The 13,226-nt window shown below is 57.7% G+C and overlaps 1 protein-coding gene across 2 annotated transcripts; it reads right to left on the bottom strand.

Annotated features, from left to right (window-relative positions):
- Nucleotides 1-784: 784 nt before the first annotated feature.
- CCND1 (cyclin D1) lies at nucleotides 785-11,745 on the bottom strand. Of its 2 annotated transcripts, none has more exons than XM_070427707.1 (5): nucleotides 11,373-11,745; nucleotides 9,668-9,886; nucleotides 9,037-9,196; nucleotides 5,492-5,640; nucleotides 785-3,841 (listed from the first exon to the last, which is right to left on the bottom strand). In XM_070427707.1, the coding sequence occupies exons 1-5, from the start codon at nucleotides 11,568-11,570 to the stop codon at nucleotides 3,677-3,679; spliced, it is 891 nt and encodes a 296-aa protein (XP_070283808.1). In that variant the 5' UTR covers nucleotides 11,571-11,745; the 3' UTR covers nucleotides 785-3,676. The 2 variants fall into 2 exon arrangements, with proteins under 2 accessions (XP_070283808.1, XP_070283809.1); XM_070427708.1 differs by having other exon boundaries at nucleotides 9,668-9,883; nucleotides 11,373-11,743.
- Between the last annotated feature and the right edge of the window lie 1,481 nt (nucleotides 11,746-13,226).

The following is a 13,226-nucleotide window of genomic DNA, read 5'->3' as shown; positions in this document are numbered from 1 at the left end:
AGCCCCGAGGAGAGCCCTCCTGGGCAGGGCAGGGCAGTTCACACAGGCCGCAGTGAGTTGACAAGTAGTGACATCCTTGACAGGTAACCTGGGCTAGAACTGTTCTCCAGCACTCACTGAATTATCTGACAGCCAGGGGCACGGACACTCAGGGGACCCCCACCTCCGGGAAGCTGGGACCAAGGCCTGCTGACACCCGCCCAGTGCGCTGACACCGAGGTAGCTGCCACAGGTGTCCACAGTCCGTGTGAACGGCCACCGGAGCACAGCCTGGACACAGTGCTGTGCTCTCCAGGAGCCTGGGCCTCAGAACCATGACTCACCGAGAGCAAACAGCCATTTGCTCCAGGAGAGGGGTAATGAAGGCTGGACCTGTTTATTTTCCTATCTGCAAACAGCCTGGGAGGGCGAACTGGCGAAATGCAGCTGGAAGACGGTCTTGACCACCAGGCAGTCACACCACCCGGCCAGAAGCAATTGCTTCCCTAAAGTCTTCTTGGGGCCCAAGTGCACCCCCCAACCCCTGTGCTGTGAGCTTCACCCATTCCTGGACAACTGGGGGCAGCTGGCAACATCAGAGACGTTTCTGTTGTCACAACTGGGGAGGTGCCATCATCTGGTGGGCAGAGGTGAAGGATGCAGCTACACACTCCACAGTGCACAGGGCAGCCCCCCACAAAGAGGACCTGGCATCCTGCCTGCCTGTCACCCCCAGCCCAGGAGCCCTCAGCACCAGGCTCTGTGCCCCTGGCTCCCCGCCTGCCCCAGGAAACAGGCACCACGATGGGGTTTTTACTAATTTTATTTCTAGACTTTTCATGTTTGTCTTGTTTTCCGCTGGAAATGTGCTGGTTACATGTCCATGCTGGGAAACGCCGCCGTGTGCAACCAAAACCACACACAGGCCAAGTGCCCACCTGCCAGACCCTCACAGATTTGATGGCCACAGGACAGACTCCGCGGTGCCCCTGACCCGCCACTGGGACAGACCTAGGACGGGCCGTCCTCAAGGACCCGGTTTGGTTCAGACACAGATGCTGCAGCCAGAAGAGTTGAGGTAAGCGGAAGCTGGGGTCCTGCAGAGCGGGGCCTCGGAGCACACGGCCATCCCTTTGGGCAGGGCCACCAAGGGTGCAGGTTCTTTTGGTTCGGCAGCGTGCTAGGCAGCTCGGGCACACAGCACCACGGGCTGGCTCCCGCGAGATCTGCAGCCTCTGTAGTTAGCATCATGCGGCCCTGAACAGAACAGAGAGCACTGGGACATGACAGCTTCCACAGCCCGGAAACAGCGACTCCAGAGGCCGGGACCAGTCCAGGGCACAGCACCACCACGGCACACAAGACATACTTGTTACAATAATAATAATAATGCAAGTTTCATAGCTATATGCAAACAACACAGCCGTAAAAGCTACTAGGATGGTCGATGCTAGGGCAGATGGAGAGTCCAGCGCAACGGGCGCAGGGAAGGACGCGGACACGGACACTGGCTGGTCCTCAGACGCCGGGTGGCCGCCTGCACGAAACCCGGCGCCCGTCCCCACCAGGCCCGTCGGGGATCTCGTCTGAGTGTCTGTTTGCCGAAGCAGGAGGCCATGGGGCCAGACGGGGCCTGACCGCTGGTCTACACATGGCTAAGTGAAGCATGAGGTATCGTGGAACGGGAACCTTTTTGGAATAGAGCAGTAATCACATTACATCAAAGTTGATCACTTAAAAAAAAAAAAGTCTACCAAAAAAAGAAAAAGGCATCCGTAATACATTTTTCTATGAGAAAATTAAAACTAGAACATGGCAGTATATGACGTCGTAAAACAGGAAAACTGATCCTCCGATAGCAGCAAAACAATGTGAGAGATACAAAGAAGCGTGGTGAGTCTGTTTCCAAACACGCTGGGAAGTCATCGATAGCAGCGAATAAGAAACGGGGTGCGCAGCCTGTCCCTCCGTGGTCCCGCCTGCCTCCCCTCCCGCACTTCCTCCCTCACATCCTCTCCCAGCACCAGCTGGGCGCTCTCGCCTCCTCCCTCAACACGCACCACTTAGTCATTACTCAAAGGTCCAGAGCCAAGATGTGCATTGTCTACTGGTTGCTAACATTTCTTTAAAGGAGGGGTGGGGGTGAGACGATGCTCAAACAGCTTGATTCAGGGACCCTAACTCTCCTGTACCTGAAGCCTCTCAGATGGGCTCACGCCGGGGAACACCAAACAGGCTGGATCAACGTGTCTGTGTTGTTTTTTTCCTGGGGAGTTTCCCCCTTCTCCTATGAAAAGACCTAACTTCTCTAAGCGGTATCAAGCCTGCCACAGAAAGGCAGCAGGCTGTGTGTTTGAATCAAGGGGAGAGTGCATTTACTTGAGAAATCATACTGGCCTTACGAACATCCTCTGCAATAAATACTCTTTTTAGCCTTAACTATAAATTACATATTTTAGTGTTTAATAACCTTCCTAACCCTTAAACTACACGTCCTTTAGGTAAACCTTTCAGGCTCCTACTTTCAAACACCAGTTGGCACCAAAGGATTCCTAAACTTGAACCTCTCTACGGGAAAAGGAACGTCACATCCTGGCAACGTGAGAACGCACACTTTCTCCTGGACTGGAACCTCGGCTTCCACAGCACCCCCTCGCGAACTCCGTGGCGACTTGCACGGGCCTTGCGATCCTGTCTGCGCACACGCACACGTGGATATCCCAACCATTCCACTGGGAACCACCCCCCTCTCCACCCATGAACAAGAGACCTTCCCCAGAACTGCCGGACCCAAAGTGCTTTGAAATGGAATGGGTTTAGAACATTGAGAAGGAGACAAACAAGCGGGCTGTGGGTTTCACCTGGATCTGAGCAGGCTGCAGGCCTGGCGGCCGACAGCGCCTCCTCAGCAGGTAACTACAAAAATGCGAGGATTAAAAAAATAGAATCTGTGACGCTGCTATTTCGGCTTCTCTTGTAAGAGCGTACGCGCTGGCCGGCGCCCGACGCCCGCTCAGGTGGCCGGTCCACGGGAAGAAAGAGGATTAGCACTCGGTGATGCTCAACTGCACTACTCTACCGGATAGGTTACATCAGCCATGGACAAGGTGAAGAGGCTACATACATGCCTACCTACGAAATAAACACGCAATGACTTATAAAGTGACTACATGCATGAGCAAGCAAGATACAGGATGCCTACAACCGCCTTAAAGCCGTGCCCCTCAGGAAAGCACAAGAATACATTTTTCTATCTAAAAACCCTCCTCTACTTTAAACATGGTTTGTTGAATTTTTTTAGAACGTTTTTATGCTTTTTTTTGCTTTAAACACATCAATCAAATCTAAGCCCCCCTGCTGACTCGCTCCTTGTGTTAATGCCTACCCTTACAACGCAGACACAAACAGTCCTACAAAACTAGTCGATTATGGGCTATAAAGTCCTCTATTTTTGTAGCACAACCCTCCCTCCCCCCCTAGAGCTTGGGGTTATGCAACTACTATTTTTTTCTTATTTTTTTAAACGACAGTTTTGGGTACTTTTTTTTCTCTCTTGCTTAAGTCAGAGACAGAAAGGAGAAAGAGCAAAGGAAAAAAACAACAGAAGATGGAAGCTTTCCCTTCTGGCGTGGCCCGTCCGGGAGGGGCGCATCCAGCAGGGGAGCCCCGGGGCCGGCTCCTCCCTCCGCCAGCCCCCTCAGATGTCCACGTCGCGCACGTCGGTGGGTGTGCAGGCCAGGTCCACCTCCTCCTCCTCCTCTTCCTCCTCCTCCACGGCCTTGGGGTCCAGGCTCTGCTGGGCCTGGCGCAGGCTGGACTCCAGCAGGGCTTCGATCTGCTCCTGGCAGGCCCGGAGGCAGTCCTAGGGGGTAGCGGGCAGGGGGACAGGGCCTCAGGAGGAGGCCCACGGGGAGGGCCCATCCCCCACACACCATAACCTGGATGGTGATTTAGCAGTGAGGCTGACTTGAAGTTGCTGCCCCCCCCCCCCCGCCCCCCAGGACAGACCCTCATGGGCCTGTGTCCAGCAGCTGCCAGCCTGAGGAGCCCACATGCCAGCCGGGCAGTGATGGTCCCACTCAGGACCGAGGACCACAGGGCTGCTGGCCATCATCTGTGAACGGAGATGCGCCTGTCCTGCGCCCCTCCCCTCCCCCGGCCTGCCCCTGTGTGCCCAGCAGCAGGGCCCTGGCCTCTCGCTGGAATCCCATTGCCGGGCTCTGGTCTCTGGCCCCGCTGTTGCCACTGGCCCCGCCACTGTCCATGGTGAATCCAGCCGTTCCATCCAGGGCAGGGAGGCCTTCTGAGCCCTGCTTTTTGGACTTAACCTCTGCTGTCAGCCCCACGGTGGACCCAGCCTTCGGTGGTGAATGGCCATCAAAGGCATTAACTGTGCCTGACTGTGAATGACTGTTGGGTGGCCTGGGACCCTTTATACGGTTCGGCCTGCATCCTGGATGATGCACCGGCCTTGCGTAGTGCCCACCTGGACCTCAGCCCCACCCTGCAATGAGCACTTTGGTCCCTGAGGTCCAGCTTTGGAGAAAGGCAGACAACCCAGGTGGGCCCCCCCCTCCTCCCCAACCAGACTGACACATTTCAGCCTCAACTGATTCCCCGCCCACCCACTATTGGTGGCATTTCTAGTGAGCATGCTCCCCGCCCCCTCCCTTGGCTGTTGGAGAGTGAAGAGTGAAGTGAGCGTGCGCCAAGAGGCAGAGGGGAGTCCATCTCTATAGACAAGAATGAGCCGCCTGGGGACACAACCCTCCTAGTGCCACTGGCCAGAGGACAGGCAGGTGTCTGTCTCACACCCTTCCTCTCCTTCCCTGAGTGGTACGGGTGAGGTGGCACCTGCCTGGGGGCCAGAGCCTCCCAAACGCTCCAGGGTGGGCCACAGGAAGGCATCCCAAGCCAGACCTGGACTGGGGAAAACGGTCACTCACTCCCACCAAACCACTCTGGCCTAACTTGGTAAATGCCATAAACCCTTGTAATTGTTATTTTAATTCTTTAAGGAAAGCAATAAAGTGGGAATAAAACAATGGCACTTATAAAGACATCACCGCCGCCTCTGGCTCTAACTGCAGCAGCTCCCTGAGGGCCCACGGTCACGACCTCAGACCTCACAGGAGCCCTTTCACAGCAGCTGTTTACTGGCATCTACACTGTGGCCCAGACAAAGCTCGCCTGGGCCCACCGCACACCCATGAGGGTGCGCATCACTGCCGGCCCGGCCCCTCTTCCCGGAGGCCTCAATGGCTCCCGAGGGCCTGTCTGCAAGTTCTGGGAGGTGCTTCTTCCAAAGGAGTCCCCAGGAGAGGTGGGTGAAGCTGGCGCTGTCGGCCTGTGACTGGCCCTGTGCCCCCAGCCCGTCCTCTCGGGGACCTCGGCACTAGCTCAAGCATTCCCCTTGAGCGAACTGTGGCTGCAGCACCCAGCACCGGGTATCCCATCCCCGGGACCAGCAGGTCCGCCCCTGCCTGTGCAGGAGGGGTGCCCGATCACTTACTGGGTCGCACTTGATCACTTTGGAGAGGAATCGTGTGAGGCGGTGATAGGACAGGAAGCTGTTGGAGCTTCCCAGGTGCAGGCCTTGCGCTGCGGCCACCACGCTCCCGGCAGCCACCATGGAGGGCGGGTTGGAAATGAACTTCACGTCTGCAGCAGAGGGAGAGGCAAGGGGCCGTGAGTGGGGACACGGCAGGATCCCTGTGATCTGTGCCCCTGTCAGGGCCTGTCCCAGCAAACAGCTGCCTGGGTGTTCACTCGAGGGTCTGGCTGAGGAAGTGTGGGAGTCCCTGCAACCCAGCTCTTCTTCCCACCCGGGGCCCAGAAAAGGCGCTGGGGCTCCGGATGGGCCTCAGGTGGGAGCTGGTGCCCTTCACTCACTAACGGAGCCCTGAAGCAGACCCACTGTCTGAAACCAACAGCAGAGGCCTGGTCAGGGCACTTGGTGACAGCGAACACCCCGTCTCGTCCTGTCAGCATGAGCCTTTTGAACACGGAGCCCATTTACACAAGTGAACAGTGACAAGCCCGCCAGGGAGCAGAGGTGTCGCCTCTAAGTGACTGCACCGGAACAGGGACGGAGACCTGCCGTCCGCTAGAACAGTGGTTCCCAGCGTAGGGCATGCACCCACAGGGGGGCGGTTCGAGAAGGAGTTAACAGTGATTTTTTTGCATTTCTTATGGCTCTAGGGGCCTCAGGTACAGTATATAAATATATATTGTGACATATTTATTCATTTCAGTTCTCTATTATATGTTTTGAAACTTTATTTGCTTTTTTTCCATATCATTTCATATTATTTTTAAGAATTCCTCAGTGATTTCTTCCTCAGTACTTCAACTGTCCTTTTGTTCTTTTATTTTTCTCTTTCATGGATGCCATGCTCTTTGGAAGCTTGTTTAGACCAAATTAATGGCCTTTTAGGCTTCCTCCACATGAATAGGAGCTCACTTTTTGAATAATAAGAATTATATGTCACGGGGGGGGGGGGGGGCATCAGGATTTGAGAGATGCTTAGGTGGGGCGTGGCCAAAAAAGGTTGGGAACCACTGCTCTAGGGTCCTCACCTGCACCGGCTGAGCCTCCTCCAGATCCAGGGGTGCCTCCCCTCTCCCTGCAACCCTCAAACTTCCACCTGCGAGGCCCGACCCAGGCACAGCCAGCATGCGAAATCTGTGCTCGTCCCCACTTCATCTTCCCTGGAGTCAGCTTGTTCCCTCCCCAAACTGTAGGGAAATTCTCCACCGGGTAGGGTAGGGCAGGCCCCCGTCCTCCCCCCTCCCCTCTCCCTGAGCCCCTAGAGCTGGGACTGTCACAGAGGAGGGAGTCAGTACGGGCACCTAAGTAGCACCAGCTATGGCCAAGGCTGCCTTTTTGTCGCACCTGGATTATTGGTGGAGAGAGGGGACTGATTTCAGCATCTTAATGGGGGAATTGGGGACCCTGAGCCTGGAGCTGGTGCTGGGTGTGGCATCTTCGCCATCCAGTACAGCAAGAGGAAAGGCTCCAGCCCCGGCTGGATTGGCTCAGTGGATAGAACGTCAGCCCACGGACTGAAGGGTCCCAGGTCGATTCTGGTCAAGGGCATGTACCCTGGTTGCAGGTTCCACAGCCCTGGTCAGAGCGCGTGCAGGAGGCAACCAATCGAGGTGTCTCCTTCACACCGATGTCTCTCTGTCTCTCCCTCTCCCTTCCACTCTCTCTAAAAATCAATGGAAAAATATCCTCGGGTGAAGATTAACCAAAAAGAAAAAAATAGGAAAGGCTCCAGTGTACATGCACGTACACGTTTAAGGAAAAGCCAGGCGGTGGCGTGTGCACACGTGCAGGGACTCAGGAAGCCGGGTCTCCGGGTGTAGAGAGAGCAGAGCCCCCCCCCCCCCCCCACTCCACCCCGACCCCATGGCACCTTTCAGTGGGGCCCTTGCTCACGCCCACCTCACATAACATGTTTGTTTTTGAGCTCAATGACGTCACTCCCATCTGAGAGGCCCCTTTGTGACTAAGGGCACGACTGCATCTCAGTCACCTCCAAACTGTGGGGGCACAGTCAGGACCAGGGCCCTGAGCGTTTGCCGAGGGACCTGGCTGGTTGCTGCTCCCTCTGGGGCCCCGCCCTGGAGTTAATGGTTGCAACAACCTGGGTCACCGCAGGTATCTGAGCAGAAGGCCCGGGTGCCTGCTGGGCCCCACGTGGGCAGCTAGGGAGCTGGACCAAAGCCAGTTTGCAGCCTGTGTGCCAGGATTGCTTCCCTCACTGCCAGCACTCACAGGCCACGCACCCCGCTGTCCCGGGGATCTCGGGAGCGGGGGAGCTACAGGCTGCCCCAGCCATCCTGAGGGGAGGGTGTGCAAGAACCACTCCTCGTATTATCTCCAGGAAACTTGCTGTTTTTCCGAATAACTTTCAGCTCCATAAAAGGCTGGCTGAGAGTCTCTGGAGGCCCCTCCTGGAGGCTCCCCAGTGAGGGAGGCGGGACAGCCTGTGGAGGCTCCCCACCCCTGCCCAAGGGCCAGAGCTGGAGCGCCTGGAGAAGGGGCGCCCCAGTCGGGTCCATCCAGGTCAGCAACATCCTTGGCTTCTCCTCCTGGGCCCCCACGCGGAGGGCGATGGGAGGCCAGCAAAATCTTTCCAACTCTCGCCTAACCCAGAAATACCAGCCACCAGAGCACCCAGACATCAGGAGGGTGCAAGGACTTGCCAGGCTGGGGCTCTGCCTCTTGGGGGTGGGGAGGACACCAGAGGTCAGCCTCCCCCTTGGATAAAGTGTGGCTCTTTGGTTGCCCAGAGTAAGTCCCAGAGATGTGACGTCTGAAGTGGGATGGGGCCTGGGGCCTACGATCAGGGTCTCCAGGGAGAACAGGAAGCAGTCCCAAGGTGTGAGGATCGGGGCTGGGGAAGCTGGAGGCAACACTGTGTGTGTGTGTGTGTGTGTGTGTGTGTGTGTGTGTGTATGTGTCCCCACCCTTGGTTTTGAAAAGCTGGCTGCCGCCGGGATCTGGGGCCAGGGCAGTGCCAGGGGAGGGAATGTTGCCCCCTGCCGTCAACCACAGCAGCAGGCTGCTCCAAAGCTCCTCCCAAGGCTCAGCTGAGGCGCCCCTAACAGGGCCTCAGGGAGGGCCGAGCTGGCGGCCCAGAGCACGTGGTGCAGGCACTGGCGGCCTGGGCTCCCCACCCCTGTAGGCGCCCCTGGCAGGCGGCCCAGCTTGGGAGAGGCCAGAAGGGGGCCCCAAAGCTCAGACTCCTTGAGGACATAGGAAAGGACTGGAGAGAGGTGGGGAGAGGCAGGCTGGGGGAGCAGAAACCAAGGCAGCTGGACACAGGCAGACCAGCCACCCAACCCCAGGAGGACACCCCCTCCCCACCCCCACCCCCCACCCCCCGCCGCTTCCCCTACAGTCCGAGCCCTCTGCTCAACAGAACAGGGGAAGAGGAGCACTTCTGAGAACAGAAGGGGCCTGGTGGGGAAACTGAGGCAGGAGGCAAGAAGCCCCGCCAGGAGCACCCAGGGAGATCAGGCCAGCCCACCAGCCAGCCACCCTACCTGTGGCACAGAGGGCGACAAATGTCTGCGCGTGTTTGCGGATGATCTGCTTATTGACCTCGGCCACTGGCATTTTGGAGAGGAAGTGTTCAATGAAATCGTGGGGGGTCATGGCCGCCAGGTTCCACTTGAGCTTGTTCACTAGCAGCAGCTCCATGTGCTGTGAGAATGGGTGACCAAACATGAAAAGTGCAGGGGAACTTCGGGGGTGTGGGGGGGAGGGAGTGGGGCCGGGGTTCTGGGGATCCAGGAAATGGGGGGCAACATGCAATCCCAGATCAAAAAAGCGAATGTGACCCGTGAAAAGACTCCTGCTCATTATTCAGATGACAGTTCACACGTGGGGACAGAAAAAGATCTCCCATACAGTACGGGGAACGCCCGCAAGACCTTGTCCTTAGCGCGCGCTGCCCATGCTGTGGACGCTAGAGGGCGCGCACCGTCCACTTTTCAGCCGCGCTAGGGATTCAGCCGCGTTGGGAGTGGAAGCAAAAGTGAGGTGGGCCGGCGGGGATGGGGGGCGGCGGGGTTCCGCTCTCTCCTCGGAAGGGGCCCGGTAGTAGGGTCTCCCGTCCTTCCTCCCATCCCGGGGTCCTTTGGCTATCGGGGTGTCGGGTGGCGGTGGGGTTACCAGCAGCTCCTCGGGCTGGATGGAGTTGTCGGTGTAGATGCACAACTTCTCCGCCGTCAGGGGGATGGTCTCCTTCATCTTCGAGGCCACGAACATGCAGGTGGCCCCCAGCAGCTGCAGGCGGCTCTTCTTCACCGGCTCCAGCGACAGAAAGCGGTCCAGGTAGTTCATCGCCAGCGGGAAGACCTCCTCCTCGCACTTTTGCTCCTCGCAGACCTGCTGGGGTACCGGGTCCGTGATTGCCGCCGCCGGGCCCCCCTTGCGGAACCCCGCGCCCCCCACCCAGCTCGTGGGTCTCCGAGCGCACGGAGGGTCGGGGAGGGGGCGGCAGGCGCTTCCGTTGATGCGCTACCTCCCCCGAGTGTCCCCCATACCCACCTACTGAAACTGAAAGGGAAAGCCCAGAAGCCTGGCTCGGCGGGAGCGGGCACGGCTGGGCGGCGTGCGCTGTGCGCTGGCTGCCGGCCCTGGGGACCCTGACCCCGGTGGGTGCTAGGGGGCCCGCCTGGGCCAAGGTCGCATCAAATGGGGTGTGGGGCCGGGGGGGGGGGGCTGGGCGCCACGCTCGCAGCGCCTGCGAGACACAAAGGTGGCGTCCCAGGCTGCCGCGCCGCATTTCCCCAGACGTCATCTTTTCAAAAAATATTTAAAAATATAAAAAAAATACCTGGGTGCCTAAAAAACCCCTGAAAATGACCACCGAGCGGCCCTCTACCCGAGCCGGGGGTCTGGAGCTCGTTGCAGGCTCCGGGGAGATCCCCAGGAATTCAAAATCAGGGTCCCCCCCCCTCCCTGGGCGCGGGCACCGTTTCTCTCTCACAAGGGCACCACGCCGCACTTTCAAAAATTATTTAAAAATACTTGTGGGTTCCTCAGGCGCCCACTGAAAGTCTGAAAATGTGACCTGGGCCTCTGGCTCGCTCCAGACAGATCACCCAAGCGGAGACCCCTGCAGACGGGGGTCAATCCTCAGAGCCTTGGGGGCCACGCGACCTTGCAGCCCGGTGTGCTCGCTGGCTCAGGCTGGCCATGCAGGGCACCCCGGGACTTGCTGCTTGAACAAAGAGCCCCCCTTCCTGAGTGGGGTCCCCCCAAAATGCCCGTGCTCGGTCCCCGCATCCCTCCCACCAGTTCTTCGCAACCGCGCGGCCCCTAGCCGCGGCTCCAGCGCCTCGCCGGCTGTCCCCCTCCCCCACCCTGCCCCCAATTATTAATAAACTTTAGCTTTGCAATAAAAGAACAAAGATGGCGCATAATACTGGCATGAGCGGCCCTTGCATACGTGTCCACGGATATTAATTTAAAAGTCAAATATGTGCCCCCTTCCCCATGAAGCTGGTGGCTCCGCGGCTGGGAGTGGAGGCGCAGCGGGGCTCCGGCGCAGGCGGGGGCCACAAAGGGCGCCCAGCCTGTGTGCCCGCACCCTCTAGCCAACTGGGGTGCACCTGGCACTGGTTTTCCCCGTGGGACCCCTCGCCGGCTGCTCCCCTCCCCCCAGGAAAGGGTATTTCTAACGCCCCCACTCCTTCCTAGTTAAAAAAAGAAAATACCCACAACATCTATATATTTTGAAAATACGATTCCTAGCAACAACCCCGGCAAACTTCAAAGTTAGAGTGGGAGAAAAGGGGAGATGAGTGGCAAAGAAATGTGGGTGTGGGCAACAAGCTGCAGGGGTCTTAAGAGAGCCGCCCGAGCCCCGCACCTCCAGCATCCAGGTGGCCACGATCTTCCGCATGGACGGCAGGATCTCCTTCTGCACACACTTGAAGTAGGACACAGAGGGCGCGCAGGTCTCCTCTGCCTTGAGCATGGCCCGGAGCACCCGGTCGTTCAGGAGGTTGGCATCGGGGTACGCCCGGCGGATGGTGTCCACCTCGCAGCACAGGAGCTGGTGTGCCATGGCTGGGGCTCTACTGGGTGGTCTGGGGCGGGAGGTGGGTCGAGGGATCGGTCTGCGCTCGGCTCTGGCTTCTGCGCCCCGCGCTCCTTCGAGCTCTTCTGCCCTTTGCCGGAGCGCGCGGACGCTGCTGCTCGCTGCTACTGCGCCGACAGCCCTCTGGAGGCTCCAGGACTTTGCAACTTTCAACAAAACTCCCCTATAGTCGGTGTGACGTTACTGTTGTTCAGAGATCAAAGCCGCGCAGAGAATGGGAGGGGGGGCGGGGGCGGGCTCAGGGGGAGGGGGCGCGGGCGCGGAGCGCCGGGGAGCGGCGAGGGGCTGAGTCCCGCAGCCGAGTGGCCCCCGAAGCCGGGTTTTCATAGAAATGCAAATCGCCCCGAGGCAGCCTTTCTCCCCGCCGGGGAAGAGGGGTGCAGGGGGGCTGTTCTCCCGGAGTGGGTCCCCTGGGATTTGGGAGTGGGGTGGGGTGGAGGTGGTTCTGCAGAGGGGGACAACTAGGAGGGGCGGGCAGGCCACACGCAGCCGGGGGGGGGGGGGGGTGGGGGCGGGAGGGAGACCACATGGAAGGGGGCTTTCTGGGGCTTGGCGACACCCTATATCCGTGCCAGGAGAATGGGCGCACTTCCGAGAACGCCACGAGGCACCCACGGGTGGAGAGGCGGCCAAGGAATCTCAGCGCCTACATCTTCTTTCATTTTCATTAACACGTGTAAATTTCAGGAACCATTTAACATGCAGGGACACCCGGTAGAGCCCCACAGCCCCGCTGCAGGGTTCATTCCGGTGCTCAGGGGGGTCATTGCCCAGGGGGGGAACACTAAACGCTTAAGAGATTTCAGCCTAGCATGCGCTCGCTCGAAAAATAAAATAAAATAAAATAAATGCCCGAAAATTCCAGCAGCAGCCCAAGATGGTGGCCAGCATTTCCTTCATCCTGTCGCCCTTGCCCGGGGGATCTGCGGGCTGTCTTCCTACCTTGGCCAAGTCCATCCTTGCGGGGGGTCCCCCAAACCCAACCCACCCCTCCCGGCAATTTAACTGCTAGAAAAACACCCTTTATAGAAGGCAGCAAAACAGTGGTCTCTGTCCTGCTTATTTTAAAATTAAGAAGTGAAGTAAATGACTGGAAATATTAGTGCTTCTCTGTCTGGGACAAGACCACCGGAAGCTTCCTAATTGGGCTTCTCTGTCTGGGACAAGACCACCGGAAGCTTCCTAATTGGTTCTGATGGGGTGTGGACTCTTTCCACCTTCATAACCTGCGCGGGGACTGCGTTCCCGAGCCTGAGGGGACGGTAGGGGCTAACAAAAATAACAATGATCAGTTTAGGAAATGGGTGTACTGACCTGATGATTTCTAACAAAAATCTACACATGTTCGTGGTTCTAGGAGAGGGTCCTCAATATTATCACAAATTTAAGATATATAAAAGAATACATAAAGTGTTTTATTATTAGATACCGTCTTTGTAGTGTTTTGTGTTTTTTTTTTAAACATAGGGACATTTTACCAAATCTTAACATTTTGCAAAGTTTTACACTACCTGCCCCAAATTAAGAAAACTGTTCATTTATTTCCCTGTGTCATCAAACCACTGTATCCCCTAACAGTAAAGGCTCAAAGAAAAAGGACAAAAAAGACCCCTCCCCTTCGCA

The sequence above is a fragment of the Myotis yumanensis genome, unplaced genomic scaffold (assembly GCF_028538775.1).
Source record: "Myotis yumanensis isolate MYYU_CA2020_CCGP unplaced genomic scaffold, mMyoYum1.0.hap1 SCAF_10, whole genome shotgun sequence".
NCBI classification, from domain to species: Eukaryota; Metazoa; Chordata; class Mammalia; order Chiroptera; family Vespertilionidae; genus Myotis; species Myotis yumanensis.
This window is presented reverse-complemented; position numbering and strand designations above follow the sequence as displayed.

Bases quoted from the DNA above. Each gene is read 5' to 3' on its own strand.
- CCND1 (XM_070427707.1), bottom strand. From the start codon at position 11,570: ATGGCACACCAGCTCCTGTGCTGCGAGGTGGACACCATCCGCCGGGCG. The intron at 9,887-11,372 runs GTGCGGGGCTCG...CCGGTACCCCAG, and splicing joins TGGCCACCTGGATGCTGGAG to CAGGTCTGCGAGGAGCAAAA. The intron at 3,842-5,491 runs GTAAGTGATCGG...GCTACCCCCTAG, and splicing joins AAGTGATCAAGTGCGACCCA to GACTGCCTCCGGGCCTGCCA.